At 34.5% G+C, this 24,438-nt stretch overlaps 1 protein-coding gene across 1 annotated transcript in view; it reads left to right on the top strand.

The window, feature by feature from the left end:
- Positions 1-23,389, top strand: part of LOC123868326 — a 29,245-nt gene extending 5,856 nt beyond the window's left edge. The window contains exon 2 of the mRNA XM_045910805.1: positions 21,302-23,389. Coding sequence (XP_045766761.1) covers positions 21,302-21,611 — 310 coding nt within the window. The 3' untranslated portion in view covers positions 21,612-23,389. The remainder of the gene's footprint in view (positions 1-21,301) is intronic.
- Positions 23,390-24,438: the final 1,049 nt, after the last annotated feature.

Here is a 24,438-nt window from a genome sequence, read left to right as displayed (position 1 = left end):
TTCGCCCCATAAATCGGACATAGGGTTTTAAAGCTGGACATTTGCCTAACTTTTATACTTAATTTAAAAAAAACGGTCAGGGGCGAATCTCGTTCTTTTAGGGTTCCGTACATAATAATGAATATCTGTTTTGGGTGTATAAAATACTTATTTTCTGAGCTAGAATGTCGCAGTCATAGAGTAGGATTATATTGGTCGCAGTAAACCGTGAAAAAAAAAAAAACGAAAAATATGTTTGGTTGTTTTTTGGTCACAGCTTATAAACTACTTTAATAGGGCTCCGTTTTTAGCTTTTGTTTACCGAACCCAAAAACGAAAAAAAGAAAACGACCCAGTTTAGCTTTGCGTTGCAAACTGACTTTGGAACCTACTCGTTTAAAATTCAGTTTGCAACTTTAGCTTTATTTCTGACATTCGATTTCTAGTTGCATAGGTGCACTAGGTAGGTTGATGCTGTAAGTTGATTTATTGGTGCTGTTTCACGCGATCGTTATGGCTTGATGATGACCAGACCGGTAATGCGTCACCAATGACTATATTGGGGTTATAGTAGGTACTATACCGACTACAGTTATAAGTTTATAGTTATTTGTTTTATTGTTTATTTGAATATTTATAAAACATGCGAAACTTTGCCGAACATCACAAAAAATATTTAAAAATTGATATTTTTGTACAATGACACGGATGACGGAACCCTTCAAGTGCCTCCTAATCGCTCTTGATCGGTTTTTCACGTTTTTACTCATAAATAGGTACCCGGTCCCTTCAATCCATACTAATATTATAAATGCGAAAGTGCGTCTGTCTGTCTGTGTCTGTCTGCTAGCTTTTCACGGCCCAACAGTCTAACCGATTTTGATAAATTTGGTAGGTACTTAGTTAGCTTACATCCCGGGGATGGACATAGGCTACTTTTTATCCCGGAAAATCAAAGCGTTCCCACGGGATTCTTAAAGGCCCATCCAGTTAACCAATTTAAATACAGTACAGAGGTATCTCGGAAGTTGACATAGGCAACTTTTTATGCCGGAAAATCAAAAAGTTCCTACGGGATTTTCAAAAACCCAAAACAAGGATTTTCAAAAACCTAAATCCACGCGGACGAAGTCGCGGCCATCATCTAGTTTTGCTATATACCTATAGAGTTTATATTGTATGTCCGGCTAAAGGCGAACACCTAGCAATCCTGCTCCCAGGGCTCTAGTTCAGAGTTACAACACTGAATAGTGGAACAGGAAAGTAGCGGAATGTGTCGCGGGAAACAGCTAGTTCACTAGTATTATAAACTGAATAACTACGACGTAAATTAAAAATCTATAACACCCCCGACAAGTAAAGGTTACAGTAACTAGAAAAGAGCTGATAACTTTCAAACGGCTGAACCGATTTTCTTGGATTATAGCTAAGAACACTCTCGATCAAGCCACCTTTCAAACAAAAAAACTAAATTAAAATCGGTTCATTAGTTTACGAGCTATGATGCCACAGACAGATACCCAGAAACACAGATACCTACACACGTCAATCTTATAACACCCCTCTTTTTGGGTCGGGGGTTAAAAATACCCACTTTACCGAAAAACATGTTTTGAATCAAAATTACTGGTATCGTGGCATTTATCGACAAGCTGATGAGATCATTTCCTTATAAATTATATTATGTATTCTTTGAATAAATAAATAATAAACATTAAACATCCGATCGATATCGATAAATAATGTACTTACGTAGTTGTTTCCCTTTCAGTATCTAATGATGCGAGTTGGACGTTTTTGTTCTCAGTCATTGTTTGATCTAAACATAATGTTTTTGTTTAAGTTTGTAATGCATTGTTAAAATAATTACTTAATTATAATAGCTATTAAGTATTAACCTAAGCCAGCTGTTATAGCTGTGTCACAGTAATCGAAGATGTTTTGAGTAGACATTGAATTGAACCCTTTTTAAACAATTTTTAGGGTTCCGTACCTCAAAATAAAAACGGAATCTTTATTTAAAAAACAAAGCAATTCATTTATCCCTGAGGTATCTCTTTTTCAAGGATAGTACCTATCTAGCTAAAAATAAAATGCACGCGTTTTACTTACCTACCAATAAAACATATTGGAAGCTTTAAAATAATTAATTAAGCTTCGAACGACGGTACAGTCAAATCAATAGATTTTTTATTTAAGCTTTCTACCGCCCTCTTTATCAATAGTAAAACCTATCATTGAAAATTCGGTACATTTTGTTTTATCTAGCTTTGCAGAATTATAGCCTGAACGTAAACGTGGCTAATTCTGTTGCACACAATCTCTAAATTAAATAAACAAAATTAATAGATCTAGAAATCTAATGCGATACTTTCCCAAGGACCATTAAGAAAGGGACAGCAATATTCAAACCTGTCATTTTAGTATATTTTAGAGTTTGTGTAGGTACAATAGAATCAAACACACTAACAAACTAGTAAATAATAGTTAATACAAGTGAGAGAGAGCCTTTCATTAGTTTTGATAATAGCACGATAGGTAGTATACCGATATGTGGTGATAACAGAGATAATAATTTTGTACCTATACATTTTAATAGTAGACTTTACTGTCTTGTATTATGTATAATTAAATTGACATTAGGTAGAGAATAGAGATAAATAAACCAAAGCAACATCGCAATATCCTACCCTTCTATTAAGGTTTAGCCATGACATTTTCATTCGTGATTGTGCACGACATTTTCAGTGGGAATGAGTTCCTTCTCACCGGTTCACCCTAACTACATAAATTCTGCAGTCATAAAGCAAAAGTCAAGTCATCACGGATAACCATGGTATACTTAATATGCTTATAGTATGATGTAGGTACTTACCTAGTAGATTATGGATATTTTCGTTATGGTTTGAAGTTGGCTACTGAACTAATTAATTATTATCTGGATGAGACTTTAAAATTCAAATTAGGTAGGTAGATATCCATCAGGTTAAAAATCTTAAGTTCTAAGATACCTGCTTAGTGGCTCATAATCCAAAAGATTAAACTTGTCACAAGTAGAACTTACTTGTAGTTAATATCTAAAGCACAAGTGTAAATTAAAAATTTATAACACCCCCGACGATCCAAAGTATCTGAGTTTTCCGAAACATCATTTTCAAATAAATAATTATGTATATTTAGGCAACGTCCATCTTGACAGCTTGACATTTGTCTATTGACATAATTTATTATGAACCTAACGGTTATCTAACCTTCTTTTCTACAAGAAAACTAGAAAAGAGCTGATAACTCTTAAACGGCTAAACCAATTTTTTTGGATTATAGCTAAGAACACTCTCGATCAAGCCACCTTTCAAACAAAAAAACCTAAATTAAAATCGGTTCATTCGTTTAGGCGCTACGATGCCACAGACAGATACACAGATACACAGATACACAGATACACAGATACACAGACACACAGATACACAGATACACACGTCAAACTTATAACACCCCTCTTTTTGGGTCGGGGGTTAAAAAGACTAAACCAAAAGCCAATTGTGCCATGTTTGGATAAAAGTACATAGGTAGAGTTTACCAACCTAAAAAGTTTTTTTTATTTTATTCTCTAGTCTCTACCAGAGAGATTCCTTTCCCGGTAGGAATCTATACTAATAAATAAAATTGGAGTGTCTGTCTGTAATTTCGAAATAACTACCTCATATTAAGTTCATATGGTTATTTGAACGATACCATAACTGAATCACACGTTTTTAAAATTTTTGTCTGTCTGTCTGTCTGTCTGTCTGTCTGTTTGAAAAGGCTAATCTTTGGAACGGCTGAACCGATTTTGACGGGACTTTCACAGGCAAGTAGAGGATTGACCAGGGCGTAAAATAGGCTACTTTTTTAACCGACTTTCAAAAAGGGAGTTGTGTTTTTCTACCTATGTACACCGAAATCTCCGAGATTTCTGAACCGATTTGCGTCATTTCTTTTTTAATCGATAGAGGAACTTTGCGACATTGTTTCATAAAAAATTTGGAGTCCAACTCCTCAATCCTGATGCTGCAGGGGATCTGACCAATCCACGCGGGCGAAGCTGCGGGCATCAGCTAGTATTAAATAATTCCGTACCTATTATAACAGGTATGTAGTTAGATTATTTGTTTACGATCAACGTTTTTCCGACTCAACTGACTTCATTAACCCACGTCACTTATCAAACAAATTGTGCAATCAAGTGGAGGCCATTCTCCGTATGTAAAAGAATTCATACTATCTTATTGTCCTCAATTAATGAAAATAGAACTTTAATACTCTGTAGAAAGACTTAAAATGAATAAACATGTGAATTATATGAATAAACAAATAAGAATAGCTCGTGTGGTGACTGTATGATATTATCCATACAATACTTATGTAGTGTTATAAATGTGAAAGTGTGTATGTTGGATTGCCCTTCTTTTATGTAGGTACAATTAGCAAAGGAGCAAAGAGTCGATGTAGTTTTTACATAGGCTTTTGGGATTGTTAGGTACCCATCTATAGTTAATAAATCAGAGAGTGCAATGAGTACTTTTAATCCTGGAAAAAAGCGTTCATAATGGTATGCGTAATGGTATAATAGAAGTCCACATGGATGAAGTCTCAGGGAAAAAAACTAGTTACTTAGAATGACGAATATGTGTTAGGTCATGCATCGTGCAATAGGTAAAGACAGAAACGTGAACGTAATATTAAGAATTTAAAAATACGTGATAGTAAGATTTTAAGAAGACGAACTTCAATATTGTACTAATGGTTGACAAATAGGGGCTTTTCCATAAACTGTTACACTGATCACGATAAGTTTTTGTGTTGGGAAGTTCAATTCTATATTATCAAAGGCCTTCATCAGATCTTCACTTTATAAAGGCGTAAAAATGAAAATTAGAGGCTGGACGACAGGAAAAAATAGGTACAGAAATAGACCAATGATATTTGACATTAATAGCCAAGGGATGGAAAACATAAGAGTCTCTGGAAAACGTCTCGGCAGCAGAGGAAAATGACAATAATATATTGTAGATAGAAAATCAATTCTGGGTACCCTGCCTCGTTACAGTGATTTAGATGATATTTTTGTTTTATAATTTTTATATTTAAGTACTTTTAATATTTGTGAAAATCTGTATTATTACTTTCTGAATTAAACTTATATTAAAGATAGAAAATTATGTATTTTAAACATTCATTATAAAGAGAAGCGTGTAAAGGCACTCTTATCTCCAGTTACAGGAATCTGTTACAGACAACCTTTGATATGAGAAACTCACAATAACACGGAGGGTACAATCAACTTTCAATGCTCTGAATAGACTTTGGTCAATTGAATTAAAAAGGTCTCGCATTACCAATCATTTAGATTTAAATACCTACCACAGGAAATTAGTAGAAATTAATGGAAACAATGTACCATAAGCATAAAGGAATTTCAAATCATTAAGCATTATGTACTTAGTTACCTTTTTATCAATAATAATATCTGCACCTTCGATCTAATTCCTTGGAATTAGGTGATCAAGTTAGATTGTAATTAAGCTTCATCACATTGTCTTATTTATATTTCTAACATAAGACAATACATCAGATGTTCATGCCTTGCAAATTCACAACTATGTACCTTGTTGAATTTAGTGATTCTGGATTATTTAACAAAACGACTAATTTATATAGGGACGTCGTAAGAAAGAATATGGTATATTATACAAGTCATATTAGCGTCGGGATAGTGATAATAATAAATATAAATAGTTTTCGATTGATGTTAATTTATGTTTTGCTGGACTTTATAATGCCAATTTTGTTACTACTCGATATTCGATGAAATACACAGCACACTAAGGTGCAATGTTTGCTAGTGTTTTATAAACAGCATACCACAATTTCGATGCATTTGATTGGAATGTAATGGAAGCTATTAAAGGTAGGTCTAAAAATAACCGAGCGGGTGAGTCAGATGCTTGCGAGTGAAGGCCTTATGTGTGACTTCCGAGTTTGTTATCAACATCTAGTTTTAAAGCATAAGGTCTTGTAAATGGACCAGAACTTTCGTTGGCAACGACATCGTGATAAACCCATCGCCCTCCTACCAGAATGTGAAGGGTTTGGAAGAGAATGAGAGCGAATTAATGTAATTTATAATTAATAATCTATAATTAATTCATATGACAGATTTATGTGGTGACAACGAATGCTTCCTATCTACTTGTACATTAATGAACCTCAGTCTTGCCCTTGCGTAAAACTGTTATTTTATTTTTATTCAAAGTCAAGGGGTATCCTGATTGACGATCTCACGGTTAGCGTCATGTAAAAAGACCACTGGATATGTCATAGATTCTATACTGGAGAATAATGTGCAAACTCTGAATAAAGATCAGAAACATAAGGATGATGAAGAAGATAAAACGGGGTTGGAAATTCAGCAAGTCTTTATTGATGGTTAGCTTAAAGAACATTAACTACATTCCCTTTACTTCTCAGGCTAAGTGTAAAGCTTGTAGGTAGTCGATACCTTCTAGGAGTATGTAAGTACGACAGTAAATGTGACGATAGTGTAATGGGTAGGTTTACGTTTCGGTTTCGACCGCACCCTGACTGTTGCGCTATTGAGTTAGTGTAAAGAACCTATTTCTATATTTTTTCGTACTGATGAGCTAGACAGGTAGTAAAAAGCTTTCTTACATAATGTAGGTAACCATTTAGCCTAATGGCCTTACCTAGGCTTGGCTGTCTACAGGAAATACTTCCATTTCCTCCTTCTGGCAGATATTATGACCTAATGCTCGGCTACTATAATGTAGGCTTCAAAATGGGTAAGTATTTATCGGTTTGGAATTCATTTCCGTACTTTATCATCATTGAGAATACTTGTACCAACTGTATAATGTTAAAGAACTACAATTGATTTACATTTACTTCCTCAAAGTACAAATTGAAATCTGTAGGAAGTATTGTAATTTGTATGTAGCGTTATATTACTTTATACATACTTTGTGCCTCAAAAGAATTAATTATTATAAAGTTATCACTTTGATATCCTTAGTCTTGCTATATAATATAATATATAATGTCTAAATTGTGGATAATTAGTTGACTTTAGATAGAAACTAAATTGCTTATTAAAAAAAAATAAAAAAATATATATATTAAATATAACTACAAACACTATAAAGTAAAAAAAAATTATTACCGAATATGTTATGTATAAACAAGAGTTAGAGTTTAGCTTCGGTATAGGTTATAGGAGTTAATGTAGTTCTTAGATACATTTTTTGGAGCCGGTGCCAGTTAGCCGCATGAACCTTCTACTCTTCATATTGTTTGTGACTCCATATTGACACCTCATTGGCACCGACTCCAAAAAGTGAGTAATCGCATCACAAACATACAAAAACAAATAAAGTCGAATAGAGAACCTCCTCCTTTTTAAAGTCGGTTAAAATACCTACCCTAATATCTAAAGCCATTAAAAAGTCGTAGAACTAAAAACCTTTAATGGTGTGAGTAATACTTGAGCGATTCGAGGTCGTGAGGTGGTTTGGTTATCGACAGACTGACTAATTTCTCAGAAATCGGAGTCCGTAAGCAGTGAAGCAAGTTTTGAGAGCTTCAAGTTTGAATTAAAGACTGACCTCTACTAATACAAGTACGCTAGAACTGTTATTGCCAACCTGCTTTTGAAGCAACTTGATTTTCATCATTTTGGCGCTGATAGTTACAATAAGCACACGAAATAATTATTGTTATTTTGTGTGGCACATCTCTTCCAGCGTACCTACTTGTATAAGTCCATTTCAGTGATTTGAGATGATTGAAACTGTGTTTACAAGTATAGTATTTGTATTGTAGTGTGAATGAATATTGATGTTGAGGTTTGTTTATCACTGCCAAGTCTACTAATTTACATGATCAATTAGCCAATACATAATTGAAATCATTTGGCAAGTGTCAATCGCAATGACGTCATAATACTCGTATACAAAATTCTCGAAGATTATAGATGCCAATTTTTTTTAATAGAAACTATCGAAACAGATTAACGGCCGAAATTAATAACTTATCTATCTGTAATCTGTCAATAAGTTTCTTAGCATAATTGTTACTTGTCAAATAGTCTTATTTTTTTTGACAAATAACAACGTTGCTGAGCAACTTATCAACACATTAGAGATAGATTGGTTTTTAATTTCAGCCGTTAATCCATACTTAGGAAAAGTTATATTTCGAACATTTCTACCTGCTTATATCTAAAATAAGGGAAGCGTTTTATATTCAAGGAAAGCGTGATAAACTTCAATACATTTTCAATAGAAAACCTATTGTTTATGGAATTTGGATTGTTTCCAATTCCAACGTAAGTATTACGTAGATAGGTAGGTGGGTAGGTACCTACAACCTATTTCTATTCTATTGCAAAGTTCAAGTTCGAAAGATCAAGAGATAAAAATAATAATAGATATTTGATACCTAGCTATCTTTTTAAAAAATTCCTTGCAACTTGGTACTATCCAACCCTAGCACTTCTCCTTTCAGCAAAGGTTGCCTGGTAGAGATTGCTCCAAGCAATAAGGCCGCCTTTGCACACAATTGTTTCTGTTTTCTTCTTCTGTGTTGTGATCTTTTACATGTGTTTTTGTGTGCAATAAAGTGTTTCTATCTATCTATCTAGCTAGTAGCTAAATAGGAACATAGGTATTTACATTGTTAAGTACTTATTTTCTACACCCATTTTTTTTTAAAAGAATATTAGCCATGTTAAATGACTAATATTCCCCTTTCCTCTCCAACTAAGCGTCAGGCTTGTGCTAGGAGTAGGTACGACAATAGTGCAACGGGCGGGGTTTGAACCGTCGACCTTTCGGTTTTCAGTCCACTCCTTTACCGGTTGAGCTATTGAGGCTCTGGATCATTATTAAACTCGTAATAATTAAGTAGGCGGTAACTATTATAATTAAGACGCTACAAGATCGCACGTCTTTCATTTTATCACCACCGGTTTTAGTTTTACGATAATCTGCCAAACTAATGGGCTCTGAATTTGAATTGCTTGCGAAACGAGTGTTCTGAAATTTTCCATTCGAAAACAAAACGCACCTATTAGGTAAGTACCTACTGCAGATATATTATGCTCGTGTAAAGTATGCAGGCCTAGGCCTTTAACAGAGAAAAATGGCGTAACATCGTGAAGAAGGCAATATCTCGAGGGAGCTACGATCCCCAAATAGAGGGACCGACGCGAGAAGAAGAAAGTATGCGGGTTAGGACATAAATTTTGATCCTTCAGATGTGTTTAGGTTTACCGGATTTTATAGAAGTGTTATCATCAACATCATCAGCCTGTGGACGTCCACTGTTGGACGTCCACAAGCTGATGCCTTCCATATAGAGCGCCACCACACCCGGTTCTCAGCCTTCCTCATCCAGCCACTTCCCGCCAGCCGCTTTATATCGGCGGTCCATGCTGGAGGGCGTCCCACACTACGCTACGTTGAAGACTTTTTTTCAGGCATTGAGGAATAGAGAAATATAGAAAATATAGAAGTGTGCTAATTGTTAAATACAAAAACAAGTCATTCGGGAACCAGACAAGTCCTATTGGATAGAATTACAGATCTATAAATTACCAAGTTTATTACTATGAATCAAGTTGAAAGTCAATATGGCTATAACTATCGGTAAAATATGCTAAAGATAAATAAAACTGTAATAATATTTTGATTTTGATTATGAACACGATTTAGGTAGGTAGTGGGCAACTTTGCGATAAACGATAAATATCTGCCTAGGTAGTTACCTACTTATTATTATTTTACGATCAACTAACAATCAACTTGCAAAATTTTGAGAATTTTAATTTAAATGAATGTAAGCGGACAAAATTAAAATTCATACCTACCTACCTAATTTATTAGAAAATGCAAGGAGTCAAATGTTCTGAACGCAATCAAAATATCAGAAATGAGGAGATCCATAATAGAACCAGATTTACCGACATAACGCAACGGGTTGGGAAGAATTTCACATTAAAACAAATTCACATTATAAGATGAAATCATTATCCATGTAATGTGAAATCCTTCAATCACGCCGTAACAACGGCGCAACCTGTGGGCGCAACGGATCGACTTGATTTTTCCATGGATAATTAGGTATAGATAGTTAAGATAAGTTTAAGGAAAGTTAAGACTTTTCTTAAACTTATCTTAACTTACTTTTTATCCCAGATATGAGTTCCCACGGGATTCTAAAAAATCAAAATCCACGCGGAAAAGTCACTGGCATAAAAATACATACCTACCTAGTACGGAAGTCTGTGTTTTGGCTTTACAAGAATATAGTTAAAATATTTGTTTACCTCCATAAACCATGAATATTATCTCTTTTTAAAACAGCTTATAGCATACATAATAATATTATTATGCGCCTTACAAATAAGGCGATAACGTGTAATGTCGTCACCAAACCTGTATCGGCTTTATAATCCATACTAATATTATAAATGCGAAATTGTATCAGTCTGTCCGTCTGTCTATCTGTCTGTCTGTCTACTACCTTTTCACGGCCCAACGAGTTAGCTTATATCCCGGGGACGGACATAGGCTACTTTTTATCCCGAAAAATCAAAGAGTTCCCACGGGATTCCTAAATACCCATCCGCTCATCCGATTTGTATGAATTTGGTACCGAGGTAGCTTGCGTCCATGAGATATAAACAACTTTTTATCTCGGAAAACCAAACAGTTCCCACGGGATCTTCAAAAACCTACATCCACGCGTACGAAGTCGCGGGCATCATCTAGTTTTCTATAAGCACCTGTTTAGGTGGAGCTTATTTTCGTACCTTTTCATATATAACCTTGATATTAATTATACCCTGTCTTGGTACAACTTAGAATTTTTAGCTTTCACACGCAAGAACTTTAATATCTTGTGGCTTACTCCGTTTTTCCGTCCTAAAATAGCTACTCTAGGCCACACATGGCTGTCTATCCATCTCGGACTAAAAAATTATGTAGAAATCTGTCATCTGGGGTAGAAAGACAGACGCACGTTTCCGAGTATATATACACTAGGGTGGCTGTTTTATGATGGATAACGGAGTTAGCCTATCTTACGATGCAATAATATAACATCAAGTAGTAGAAGAATCCTTAGTACAGAAACGTAGGGTGCTAAAAATGCAGTTAGATATTTACTACCGTAAACCATTGTATAAAATCGCTTATAAGAAATCTGTGTTTCCTACCAATTACAATCCGGGTATCTTTAAAACAAGTGTGAATAGGTATCTTCTAGATAAACACGTCCCATCTTAGGTCACATCGTCACTTTGCATCAGGAGTGATTGTGGTCAAGCACTTCCCTATATTTTTTTTTAAATCTTGAATATTGATATAGGTGAGGCCAATCAAGTGCACTTTTTTGAAAAGCAGATTCTACTGAAAAGGTACTGCATGAAACTTCAGCTTCATAAGGCGACTTTGATTGGTCAGTGTAGAGTCAACTCGGAATTTCAGACTTGAAAGCTGTGTGTCAGTAGGTATGCCAGCAATAGTTTTATTGAATACATCCAAAGTTAATGTAATAGACTCAGAAGAAGGAGATAATCTTAAGCTCTTAGTTACGCGATTTGGTTGAGAGTTTCCTTGTATCCATTATAATGTTACGACTTATAAGAACTGATGACTTCATCGACTTTGGCTGTTTATTGTATATCGGTAAAACTTATTGCCACGATTACACTAAGTGGTTATCCTTTTATACTGTCATATCGCTACACTTACGTCTGTAGCAATTTGGTAAAAAATCTTATCTGCTGCTCTGTTTTCATTAAAGAACGTTTAGTTTTATTGCTTTTTGTGAACGTTTGGAATGCGTAGGTATCTACTAAACTTGTTATGTCCTTAAAGACATCGTTTTCTTTCGTTTCATATTGCGTAGCTAATGAACTTGTTTTCATTGATTTCTTCTGAGTTGCTGCCATGATATTTACGTTTCCTGAAAGCTTTTGGGAAGTGCAAACGATTTAAAATAGATGACTTATATATAAATATGCTTACTTTCACGTTCATAATAATATTATGTGTAACTAAGTATGACTAAGAGTTACAAAAACAGGCCAATTATTTTTTTAATCAGGCCAATTTAAAGAAACATTCTTTTCTAAATTGAACAACAGAATCGCGATGGATTACAAAAGAATGCCAAACTAGGGTTTTTGTTCTCTACCCACTTGGATATTTTATATTTCCTTGAATCGCCGTCCTTCGCAGAATAAAATCGCCCGTCATTGCCTTTGAAAGATATTGAAATAATGTAGATCTACGTGCTACGTAAGGACTTGATTGGAATAATTGAGAATTATTATAAGTAGTGTTGGCAACACCTCGTTCTCACGTTCGGTGTTGCTTGGTGTTGGTGGTTATGCTGTGGTCGTGACGTCAGAGCCCCCTCCATCGAGACAAAAAAGATGGCGCTGGGGCGAGGACGTGGCGTGGAACGACAAGCGGCAGTTGCTGTTTGCGCTCCGACCGATTTACATTGCATTATACGGGTTGATTTTACTATCTGAGAGTTTAATTGTTAACATCAGAAGTGTGTAGTAACTTACGCTTTGAGGAAAAATCGGTCGAAACGCAAACGTACTTTTCCACCTAGAGGTCTTCAAGTGCCAGGACACCGTCGGCCGCGATGGAAACGCAATAAGGTATCTCGTAAAGATACCGAAACTGTGAGTACTTTGAATAATTATTAAAGATTAAGTGAATATGGTTTAAATTACTAAATCGTATTCTCAAACTTTTGTATAGTCAGGTGAGATAATTCGTTACTAAACTAAGTTGAAGGTATCAGCTAAAAGTCTGGCACGATTTAGTATTGCGTACAGTCTATAAGTGGTCCTCGTGGGAATAGTGATCGGTAAACGAAATTGTCTTTTAGTTCCAAATTCAAAGGAATATGTTTTTAAAATGGTTAATTTTTAGTTTGTTCGAATTTTATTTTGGAACTAAATGTTAAATTCACGTTTGTCTCAACTTTTTTCGAACAAAATATTATTTAAATTATAGTGGGTCAATTATTATAGTAGCATCAGTAATATACGTCCTTAGAAGATAATAATTTAAAAACGTGTGACGATTGAGCTAGTTATTTACATAGAAGTTTTTATAATAAAAATATTAAACATGTGGGTAGTATACGTGACGAACAAGTTAAAATGTTATAGTGGTAGTGGTAAAAGTAATCGAAGAATGTCTTAGGTTAGTCAAACTTCACAAGTGAAATGTTAGCTCAGATATAAATCATGATAACCAATCCCGAACTCGTATACTGAAATGAAATGAAATTTATTTATTTGCTGAATATCAGTTGTTGAGTTCAAAATTATAACTAAGTAGCGACCTTCATATTCTACTTCATAAGCATGCAAATATTTAATACTCATCAGGAATAATCCGTACAAATAATCCTGATGAGACCAAAAAGTGAATTAATTTCTATAGTAACATGTCTCTTAATTAAATGTCAATATTAATATTATAATAATAAGTTATTATATTAATTGTAAGTAAATGTTACATAATATATGGGGTTAAAAAGTGTATATTTTTGATACATGTCACGAGGCGTTTATAGATACCGGAAGTAGTTGTCCGCGCATATCAAAATCGTTAGTAAAGGGATTTCAGTTTAAAAACATTTATTTATCAATAAAGAGCATAACAGTCTTTTAGATATCAGGAATTACAGCTATTTACATTTAAAATGGTAGGTACTTACGCACATGAAATCAAGTATCCATTTTAGTACTTCATATTATCTACATTGAATAATTGTGTGGGTAAGTAATAACATCCATACGTTTATAATACTAGTTTTTAGGGAAGTTTTCGTAACTGTTCTTCTTTTAAAGCTTAATTGGGATTGTATATATCCTGTTATTATTTTCCTGATAGGAATACAAGTTTGAAGCGCGTACGAGTGACTTATATTTAGAATTTTCGTATCTTTATAGAGGTAATTCTTTATTCTTTCTTTATTTGCATTCATGTCTTACATCATAAATAAAAAAAATATCATAATATTACAACATGAAGCCCCGTTGGGGCGTTGCAAAGTAAAACATATGTAAATAATCAAAGGTAATATTACAATTCTTATGAAATATGAATAGCAAAAATTATGAATTAATTATATGGTCATTAAATAAAAATAAAATAAAAAGGTCACATATAAATAAAGATTATGGGAGTTTTCAAATTATGTCCTATTATAACTAATCAGACTTTAACTTCTTATATCGTATTATCATATTATTGAGGTATATTCATTCAATAGTTCATGCACACTGTAGTAACATTTTTGGATTAGCCATTTTTTTAGTTTTGTTTAAATATTGTTTCTTTTGTTTCATCTATTATTATTGCTATACAGGTTATTTAAATCAGTAAATATTTAAAAAAGAGCCTTTGTTGCAGTTTTAAATAAGTACTGTACAGGTTTACCTTAGTGCCACCTAAGTAAATAATTAATTAGATAGATAATAACTTTAAATTATTACAGTAAAGATTATTTACATATGAAGTTTTAGTTTGATTTTTTTTATATTCTGCGTGCTCATCGACATAGGCATCCCCTTTTCGATATACTATTCAATATACAATAGAATAGAATAGACTAGACTAGAATAGAATATGATATAATAATTCAAGTAAACTTTTACAAATGCTTTTGAATCGTCAAAATAATTTACCATGCATTACAATATGATGTTTGACTAGATCGTTATAATATTAGGGCGTACTTTTGGCATACAAGATGAATAATTTTACGTAAGGTTTCTATTTAAAGATAAAGCTGAATTTTTTTGTTGATACAAGGGTTTTTAGCAGAATTACAAAAGGTAATAAAAAACGAAATGTGTTAACATTCCTTTTGATTCAATTGCGTTAAGCGAATTTATTTTTACGTTATAGGTATGTACCTATTGGGTACTAGGGAGTAGTAACTTGCTTGGACGGAATGTAACAGAGTGATCCGATTTGGTTTATCGCCGAGAAAAGTAATGTAATAGTAGTAGACTCGTATACACATTGACCTCTGAAAGCATTTTAGCTATTTTTTGTCCATCCAAACAGAGAACCGTTTTGTATACATGTACAAGTCGATTAGATTGAACTAGAACGAAGGTAAAAGGATTGTACATTATATTTTAATAAAATAGACACAGACAGACTAGTAACGATGAAAGTAATATTTCTCTTCAGAGTTAGAACTATTGCCTGTAGTCTGTTCAATTCAAAAGTTTTGTTGCATTTGTTGGGTACCTGCTTCAAAAACAAATAATAATTACGGATTGTGGTGTGTATAATATGATAATGAAGCTTTATTTAGTTTGTAAAGTCATAGTATATCATTAATAATGCAAATTAGAATAATATTTAAAAAAAAATAACTATGATTTATGTTGGTAGTTAATACCTAACATTACAAATTTGGGTAAAAGCTTCACATTTGCGTTGAACAAAGAAATATTCTTGTCCGGATAGCTAAGTGGGTATTATTAACTTGAGAAATTCTCATTTAAAAGATTACAATAAGAGGGTAGACAAATGCAACATTTTTATGCTCTCAGCTGCAATTCTGTGCTATAATCAGGACAGGCCGAAAATAATAAAGAGTGACAGTAAGCGTATATTGTGCGAATAGAAATATTAGATAGCATACAGTGGCAGTAGATGAATTCCCTGCGTGAATGGACAGATGAATGAGTTAAAAAGAAAGTCTTGGTTTTGGCAGTGGCATGCATCGGTGTCGCTCATAATCCATGACTCTCTGTTTATCATTTTTAATTAGCCTAATAATTATTTGAGATAGCGTAATTAATATTTGCATATATGGAATATGAAATACCAATTATTATTATTGTTTGATACTAGAGTAATTCATGAATTAAAATAGTTTGTGGGTTATAAGATTATATTTGGTGACCAACCCTCGTAATTAATAATGCAGTGAACTAGTGAAATCATTAATATAACTGCAGTTAAGATATTGATTAGTTTAAAAAGTGATAGTTTTAGTATGATAATAATTATTTAAAGTTAACTTTGATAGCACCAGCTTTACAATCAAATGATCCGTTTATAATAATAAAGCATTGATAGTTAAAATAAAATGGATGAGATCAAATATGATTCTTATGAGATCAAATACCTTGTATTATGGTGAACTAGGCACCGGTGATCCCTTGCGTGGATGCGCGGTAGATAAAGATAGTGTGGTGATTGCATACGTGGATGAATAGTGTCGGAGCACTGTGTGGGTGCACGATGCTATGACATTGAGTATGTGTTCAGAATTTAGTAAAGAATTTTGAGATTTAGTAAAGAGGTATGATCTGATTTTAATCGTGAGTGCTAATGCATTGCTTCTTTAAAGAATATTCATGGAGTATTAAAAACCGTGTTGGCAAGGCTACCTTGTGTATTATGTTGAGTAATCTATTTAAAATTAAGTATGTATAGCAACATAATTGATACAGCGAGCCGTGATAAAATTTTGGAAGATTAATTAGTTGGAATATTGCACCATGGATATAAGATATCACACTGGGATACGAAGCTTGAACTTTGATAAAATATTCGAAAGATAATTGGGAATATTGTACCAAGAATATAAAATATCACATTGGAATACGATGCTTAAACTTGAAGGCGAACTTGGTACGCTTAAGTGAGTGAAATGCTCTTTAAGTGCAAGTGGTCTTCAAGTGATCTTCTACGATGCTTGACCTTGATGGCGAACTTGGTACGCTTAAGTGAGTGAAATGCTCTTTAAGTGCAAGTAGTCTTCAAGTGGTCTTCTATAATGCTTAGAACTTGATGGCGAACTTGGTACGCTTAAGTGAGCGAAATGCTCTTTAAGTGCAAGTGGTCTTCAAGTGGTCTTCTATGATGCTTGGAACTTGAAGGTGAACTTGGTACACTTAAGTGAGCGAAATGTTCTTTAAGTGCAAGTGATCTTCAAGTGGTCTTCACCAACTTGGTACGCTTAAGTGAGCGAAATGTTCTTTAAGTGCAAGTGGTCTTGACCAACTTGCTGCATTTAAGTGAGCGAAACGCTCTTTAAGTGCAGTTGGTTTTCAACTACGACAAATCTGGTCCCCTAAGTGTGGCAAAGTCCCTTTAGATGCGGTTGTTTTGTTCTTTAAATTGAAAGCTGTTGTTGTGATGAGTGATAACGAATGGACAATATTCCTGGATCTTACGAGTACATAGTGGAGGTGTCTTGTTAAGTTGCGAGCTGTCGTATGATTGTGAAGTGATAAGTGACAATGAATGGGCAATATTCCTTAGGAAGTTAGGAAGGATCCTTACAAGTAGGTAATGTGAATCAGGTGTTAACGGTTGTTTATTTTGCAGTAATTTTATCCCGACTCGTGGGGTGCCCGGGGCGGGCACCATGCAGCATGGCCGTGTTGGCAACACCTCGTTCTCACGTTCGGTGTTGCTTGGTGTTGGTGGTTATGCTGTGGTCGTGACGTCAGAGCCCCCTCCATCGAGACAAAAAAGATGGCGCTGGGGCGAGGACGTGGCGTGGAACGACAAGCGGCAGTTGCTGTTTGCGCTCCGACCGATTTACATTGCATTATACGGGTTGATTTTACTATCTGAGAGTTTAATTGTTAACAGTAGGTACCCATTTTTAACCCCCGACCCAAAAAGAGGGGTGTTATAAGTTTGACGTGTGTATCTGTGTATCTATCTGTGGCATCGTAGCTCCTAAACGAATGAACCGATTTTAATTTAGTTTTTTGGTTGAATGGTGGCTTGATCGCGAGTGTTCTTAGCTGTAATCGAGGAAAATCGGTTCAGCCGTTTGAAAGTTATCAGCTCTTTTGTAGTTTTCTTATAGAGGTTGTCGGGGGTTTTTTGAATTTTTGAGTTATACTTTTCAAGTTAAAAGACATACGTTGGCCCAATAGTTTGTCCCAACCCCATCGCCTCTCCTAGGTGCGTTATAGCATAATTTATCACACAACATACCAACCATTTCTATTTATCTATTTGTAGATCGTCAATTACAATTGACCATGCAGACACCATGTGTATGGAATGATAGACAATAAGCTAATGGAGTTTAAATATTTGTTTTATCTAGCCTTGCCAGTTGCTACAATTATTAGCATGGTATTTTATGGGTTAATATTTTAATGTCACGAATATCATAAATGGTTATTAATTACAGCCTTCATCAAATAGATATCATGCTACATACATACGAGTAGGTACTTACCTACATACATACATACATACATTTTCATTGAAGGTGCTAGTATTATGACAAACTTACATAACTTTTTGGAACATAACCATAAGTCATAAGGTGGGAATTAGAGTGTTTTATGTAAAAATACTTAAATATACGCTAATATTCATAATCCATGTAAACTGATATAGATTTAAAAATTGATAAAGCAGCCTTAAAATAGCGCAGGGAGCTTCCTAAGGATTTTATCTACAAATTAGATAGAGATTAGAAAAAAGAAAAAAATTCGGTTATCTTCGGACTTAGTCAGTTTTACATAGGGAGGTCAACCGCACAGGTCAAGCAAAAAATCTGGATCGGTCCGGGATGTCGAGCCAATTTTTTCAGGAGCTGCCTGAAAACAGCGCTGAGGTAGTGTACCCACGTATACTAACTACTACAGCATTATGCTGAGGTGATTCCCTTTTTGGGACAGTATTGCGCCACAGACACGCATTCAGGTTTTTTTTTCTGTATGTTGCGTTTCATTATGTGTACTATGTTTGCGCTATAGCTATAGTCCCAAATAAAAAATAGAAAAAATTATTTTATATAAGATGAAACTTATAAATCATAACAATCGTAGCTAAAAGTAGTGTGTACCTACGTAATGGTTATTTAGAAACTTTAGAAAATACTTCATTGTGAGATGTTTTTCTAGTGAATATATAAATTAAATGCTAGGCTACATTTATTTCCCATTAAGATAATGGAATGGGTTAATTAACCTCATTATTATAGTCAAAACAACCACGTTTAATGGACTAGCGGGCAGCTGTTCAACATACACGTGTATTTACTAGGCAGGTAGCTATATCTGATAGTAGGTACCTACCTAATGTACCTACCTAGTTTATTTTGTATCGAATACCTATCGGCACTTGTCGCGATTCGCGTCATCATCTACGCGGATTTCTGTCCGTCTAAGATTATGAATTCAAAGTTAATAGTCCAGATATATATATTTTTTAATTTATTTGAGCCTGTAAATGACCCTTCATATTCGGTTCGGCTATTTCAAAGATTAGGCTGAAAAAAACAGACAGACATGAAAAACAATAGCCACGGTTGATTATGTATCGATAATAATGCTTCCTCCGATTAAAATAATTTTCGAAATGACTTACCTACTTACCTATGTAATTATCGTCCAGTCGTTTTATTATGTAAGACAGATAGAGCGAACACCTTATTTATGCATCTCAATCACGTGTGTATCAGCACAGTAAATGAATTGATAATATCAAATGTTATCTACCTTCCACAATGTTGATTAGTATATTCATATTATTTACTATCTACACAATAATATTAAATAACCAGCTCTGTACCTTTTATGTTCTCATCGCTACATAACTAGAACATAATAAGTACACAGTGGCGTGCAGCTCATAAACGCATAAAAGCACTGCTTACCCAAGAAAGAGTTATCCTATTTGAAATACTCGTAGCTTAATTCTCATTATCCTGGATGACTTGGCAGTAAGGAGATACCTGCCTAAGTACTGATTAATAGGTTTGCTGGGGGGAGGGGCTGCACTTTCTGATGCCAAGTTGTTATTCCAGACCCCAACCCCTTGAGACCCCAACGTCTACTGATTTTTTGGTTTATTTGCCCCGCTTTTTTCCGTTTCAGCTTCTCTACGCTTTGGGCTATATCAATTACTCTGGCTCTTCTACGGATCTCATTTCTGATTTGATCCCGTAGGGAAACTTGAGCGTAGCTCTTTCCATCGCCCGTTGAGTGACTGAATTTTCTTATGAGGCCCATAGTGAGCGAGCATGTTTCGGATCCGTGGATCGTCGTTCTTCAGACTGAAGACTTAAGCCTTCAGGCACTGATCAATTTTGGACGAAAAGTAGATAGGTACTTACCTATAATTCCGAAAGGCCTTGCTGAGGTGTGCCAGGAACAACCATGAATATTACGACACACATATGAAACGAAGTAAAAAACTAAAGTCATGCTTAGTTGGGAATTATTATTCACTAGCACAGCTGATGATAATTAATAGGTACTCAGTTATTACTTACGAGTAGGTATCTGCGCGTTGATTGTTTTGTGCTCAGTTTGTGCTTGTTTTGTGGAATATTCAAATACACTTGAGCAAATATTAATAAAGTTAGTAATATTTGCTAGTGACTTATGTTATGTTTTACGAAACTGCGCATTAAGAGGGCTCTCTCCGTCACTCGTTTCATACAATCGTAGTTCCAATTTCATTTGAATATCAAGCAACCAAAGTCCATGAAATTTTGCAGACATATTCTACAAACTAATATCTTGGTATGTCTGTGGTTTTCCAGATTTCTGTTAAAATATTCGGTTTTAAAGTTACGCGGTCTTAAAAAATTTCATACAAATCTTTGAGCCCCTGTAATTTTAAAACGACATACTTTTAGAAAAATCTAAAACACCACAGACACAGATATTAGGTTCTACAATATGTCTACAAAATTTCATGGACTTTGGTTGCTTAATATTCAAATGAAATTGGAACTACGATTGTATGAAACGAGTGACGGAGAGAGCCCTGTTAAAAGCTTGAACAAAAACAATGATCCTACCTACTTGACGAAAATGTGGATGTTCAAAGCGTCTCTAAGAAGTTGTACCTACCTTATACCTACAAAGATTTTTGAATATTTTGGATGAGGCTTCGCGCTGCTGCTATAGTATAGTATAGATATAGTGACACGTACTTCACGCAGTCCTTGTTTTAAAAATCATACACGAGTACGCGCGCTGAAGTTCAGTTAATTCGCGCGTCGCTGTCATCACGTCGTCTTGTTGGCCCGCGGTGCTTAGGTAGTTCAAAAATTGGAACATCCCCCCGGCCTTGAAGTTTTTACCCCCGAAAAATTACAATAACTGCCCTCTTTTTCAATTCTTGTACGCATACCACAATGAGCACAGAAAGCCTCCCCACATGAAAATGAAAACTTAAGATGTTTTTTTAAATCTTATTTTTCTTCTTTCCAGGTCTGTCGAAGAAAAGAAGGCGCAAGAATCGTTGATGTTCCCACCATTATCAAAAGAATCAAAGCAACGAAGACATATCAGATCAATGTCGGATGTGCAAAGCAGTACACCATACCATTTCACATTCAGATCGAGAAAAGGATTACACCCCACTCTCACCTACGACTCAGATACGCGTGCGAAAAGGATAGCATCATACAGGCAAAGATTTCAGGACTCCTCAGACTCAAGTGACTATTTAGAAACACCGAAGTATTTAAGCATAGAACACAACATCGTCAAACATTCGGACTCTATGAGGATTCTATGAGCTTATGAAGATCTGAACGAGTGAGGCTGACTAATCTAGTTCAAAACTAGTGTATAAAGTTGAGTTTACACTGACTATCTAATATCAAAGACAATATTATAGTAAGTGCAGTGAGATAGTATGATAAGGACAATCTTTATAAAAGGATACAATTTTTATAAAAAGAGGTACATTTATTTGTAATTTCTAGGACAGGACAGTTGGTTTTACTGTTTTACTATTGTCCTTTAACGAAATATGTAAAAAAGAAATTCAAGACAATATTTTTCTTGCTTTAGGTATCAAATAGGTCTCTACTCCTTAACTTCATTTTGATTTAATAAGTTTATTAAAACAAAAATGCTATACTGGATGAAGACTAACTACCTACCTTCTAAACCCCTCTCATTTTTCTCGGTTTGATCAGTTTCTGAAACTATCGTAAGTAGAGTTGTCAATCAGAAAAAAAGATCACGAAATATAATATAGGTATATTGTCTTGACTTTATAATAGAGTTATGAGATCTAGTGTGAAAGTAGCTTATAAAAAGATGATCGCACACGGAATCCAGAACTGTCAGAGCCACCAAAAATCCAATGATGACTGTACTATCGCAACCACGCGGACCTCTGATGACGTCATGCACATCTATTCAATGATTCTGATGCGGTCAACTTGTGTTGCTGACGTCATTAGCAATTTCAGTGTAGAAAAATGCGATTTGTGCGCCTGTTGCGAATAGTTAGCGATACGAAGTGTGCTTAAGGCTGAAATCTATAGAGCCCACTTTGACTTTGCTCAAACTTAAGACACTGTTGAAACGAGACAGATTTATGCCAGCTCTATAACGCTGTCTCGTTTTAACAGTGTCTTAAGTCTGAGCAAAATCAAATCAAGACTTCAGCCTAAGCGTGCTCTCGTCGGTCGCTTTTTGAACATTCGGTAGATAATACGTTTGTATGGAGAAGATAGTAAAAGGGGTAACCTATTTCCTCAACTGTGGTAGTCTTAAATGTAAAGGATGGTGCAATTCTAGTTAACATGAACCCATTGTGATCGGTTTTAGTGATTTACATGAGACTGTGATTGTTTAACCCTATTCAAATGCTAACAGGTTCAATTTGATATCTCCTGCTAACTTCACACACAAATAAGTCAAAGTCAAAAGTCAAAGTCAAAATCATTTATTCAAAGTAGGTACAATAGATACCTAATTGGTACCACCTAGTAAGAAATGACAAGGGGGTCTCAAACCGTGATTGTCATTGTTAGCATTTGAATAGTAGGATAATAAGAGCTAAGTATGGCTATTTATGTGTAAAACAGAATAATGAAAAGTGATTTAGATTTTAAAACTATTTTTTAAGATATTTTTAGAACGACGCTTAGACATAAATAAATAAATACCTATCAGTCAATTAAAAATAAAAATAAATATTACTTAGTTACAAAGTTATCAATTTAAAGTACGCTGTGCCACCAATAATTTTAAGTTATTTTTTTGTAACTTGCCCCTTTTTGGGATACCTGTGCAAAGTTTGTAACCTGAACTTCAATTATTATTTATTTATATATTTATGTATTTTTTCATGTATTTTTATGATACTTATTTTGCTTACGTATTGCTATTAACATTAATTATTTCTACGACGTACTGCCTTACTTTTCTACATATATTATATTCATAATATTAATTTAACTAAGGTCGCTGCTGAATTGCACAACGATGTAAAAAACGTGTTCATAACTACTTACTTACTATAGTACAATATTATATTAAAAACTTGTTTTAATTGTATTTTTCGTTGCTTATTGAAAGTGGTTTGTAGATTGCGATAATTTTAAATAATTTTGTTAAACTATCTACCAACTAGTACCTAATTGGTTTTTATCGACACCTGCAAGGAAAAAACATTGTATAACTCATTTTTTAAAGATTTTGAGGTTCAATCATATTCTTTATACATAGTATTAAAGCTACAGTAGTACAATATTATTAAGTTTGTCAAAAACGGTTAAGTAGACGACCCGTTAAAAGCTTGCAGACAGACAGACATACTTTCGCATTAATAAATAATATTGTAAGAAGTATAAAGTATGGATTATTCGTAACTAGCTGACGCCCGCGACTTCGTCCGCGTGGATTTAGGTTTTTTGAAATCCCGTGGGAACTCTTTAGTTTTCCGGGATAAAAAATAGCCTATGTGCTAATCCAGGATATTATCTATCTCCATTCTGAATTTCAGCCAAATCCGTCCAGTGGTTTTTGCGTGAAGGAGTAACAAACATACACACATACACACACACACACACAAACACACACACACGCACACACACACACACACACACACACACACACACACACACACACACACACACACACACACACACACACACACACACACACACACACACACACACGTACACATACAAACTTTCGCCTTTATAATAGCACCTTTCGCCTTAATAATATGACCCTACATAATACTATTCACTTGCTCTATATTCGACAAATCTCTCAGATCACGTCACGAAAGTTGAAACTTGCAGGTGTCTCCTACCACGTAATATAACTTGAGTAGACATTCTTCAAAAGGTACTAGGCTAGCGTAATTTACAAACAATAGTACCTAGTAAGTAGGTATTTCAGAAAGTATGTAAAATGGCACGAAAATAAAATTTCTTCTAACAGCTTTTGTTTCACTTCGGAAAATAAAAATGACGTACAAAACGAAGATGTGTTTTATTTTTTCAATCGTAAGAAATTTCACATACCTAGGTACTTATCCCAAAATAATATACCTACCTACTTAGGTTACTAAGCTGCCACATGGCAATAAGCAGGGC

Source organism: Maniola jurtina, chromosome 9, assembly GCF_905333055.1.
Source record: "Maniola jurtina chromosome 9, ilManJurt1.1, whole genome shotgun sequence".
NCBI classification, from domain to species: domain Eukaryota; kingdom Metazoa; phylum Arthropoda; class Insecta; order Lepidoptera; family Nymphalidae; genus Maniola; species Maniola jurtina.
The sequence above is the reverse complement of the archived record's forward strand: the minus strand, read 5'-3'. Positions and strand labels throughout refer to the sequence as shown.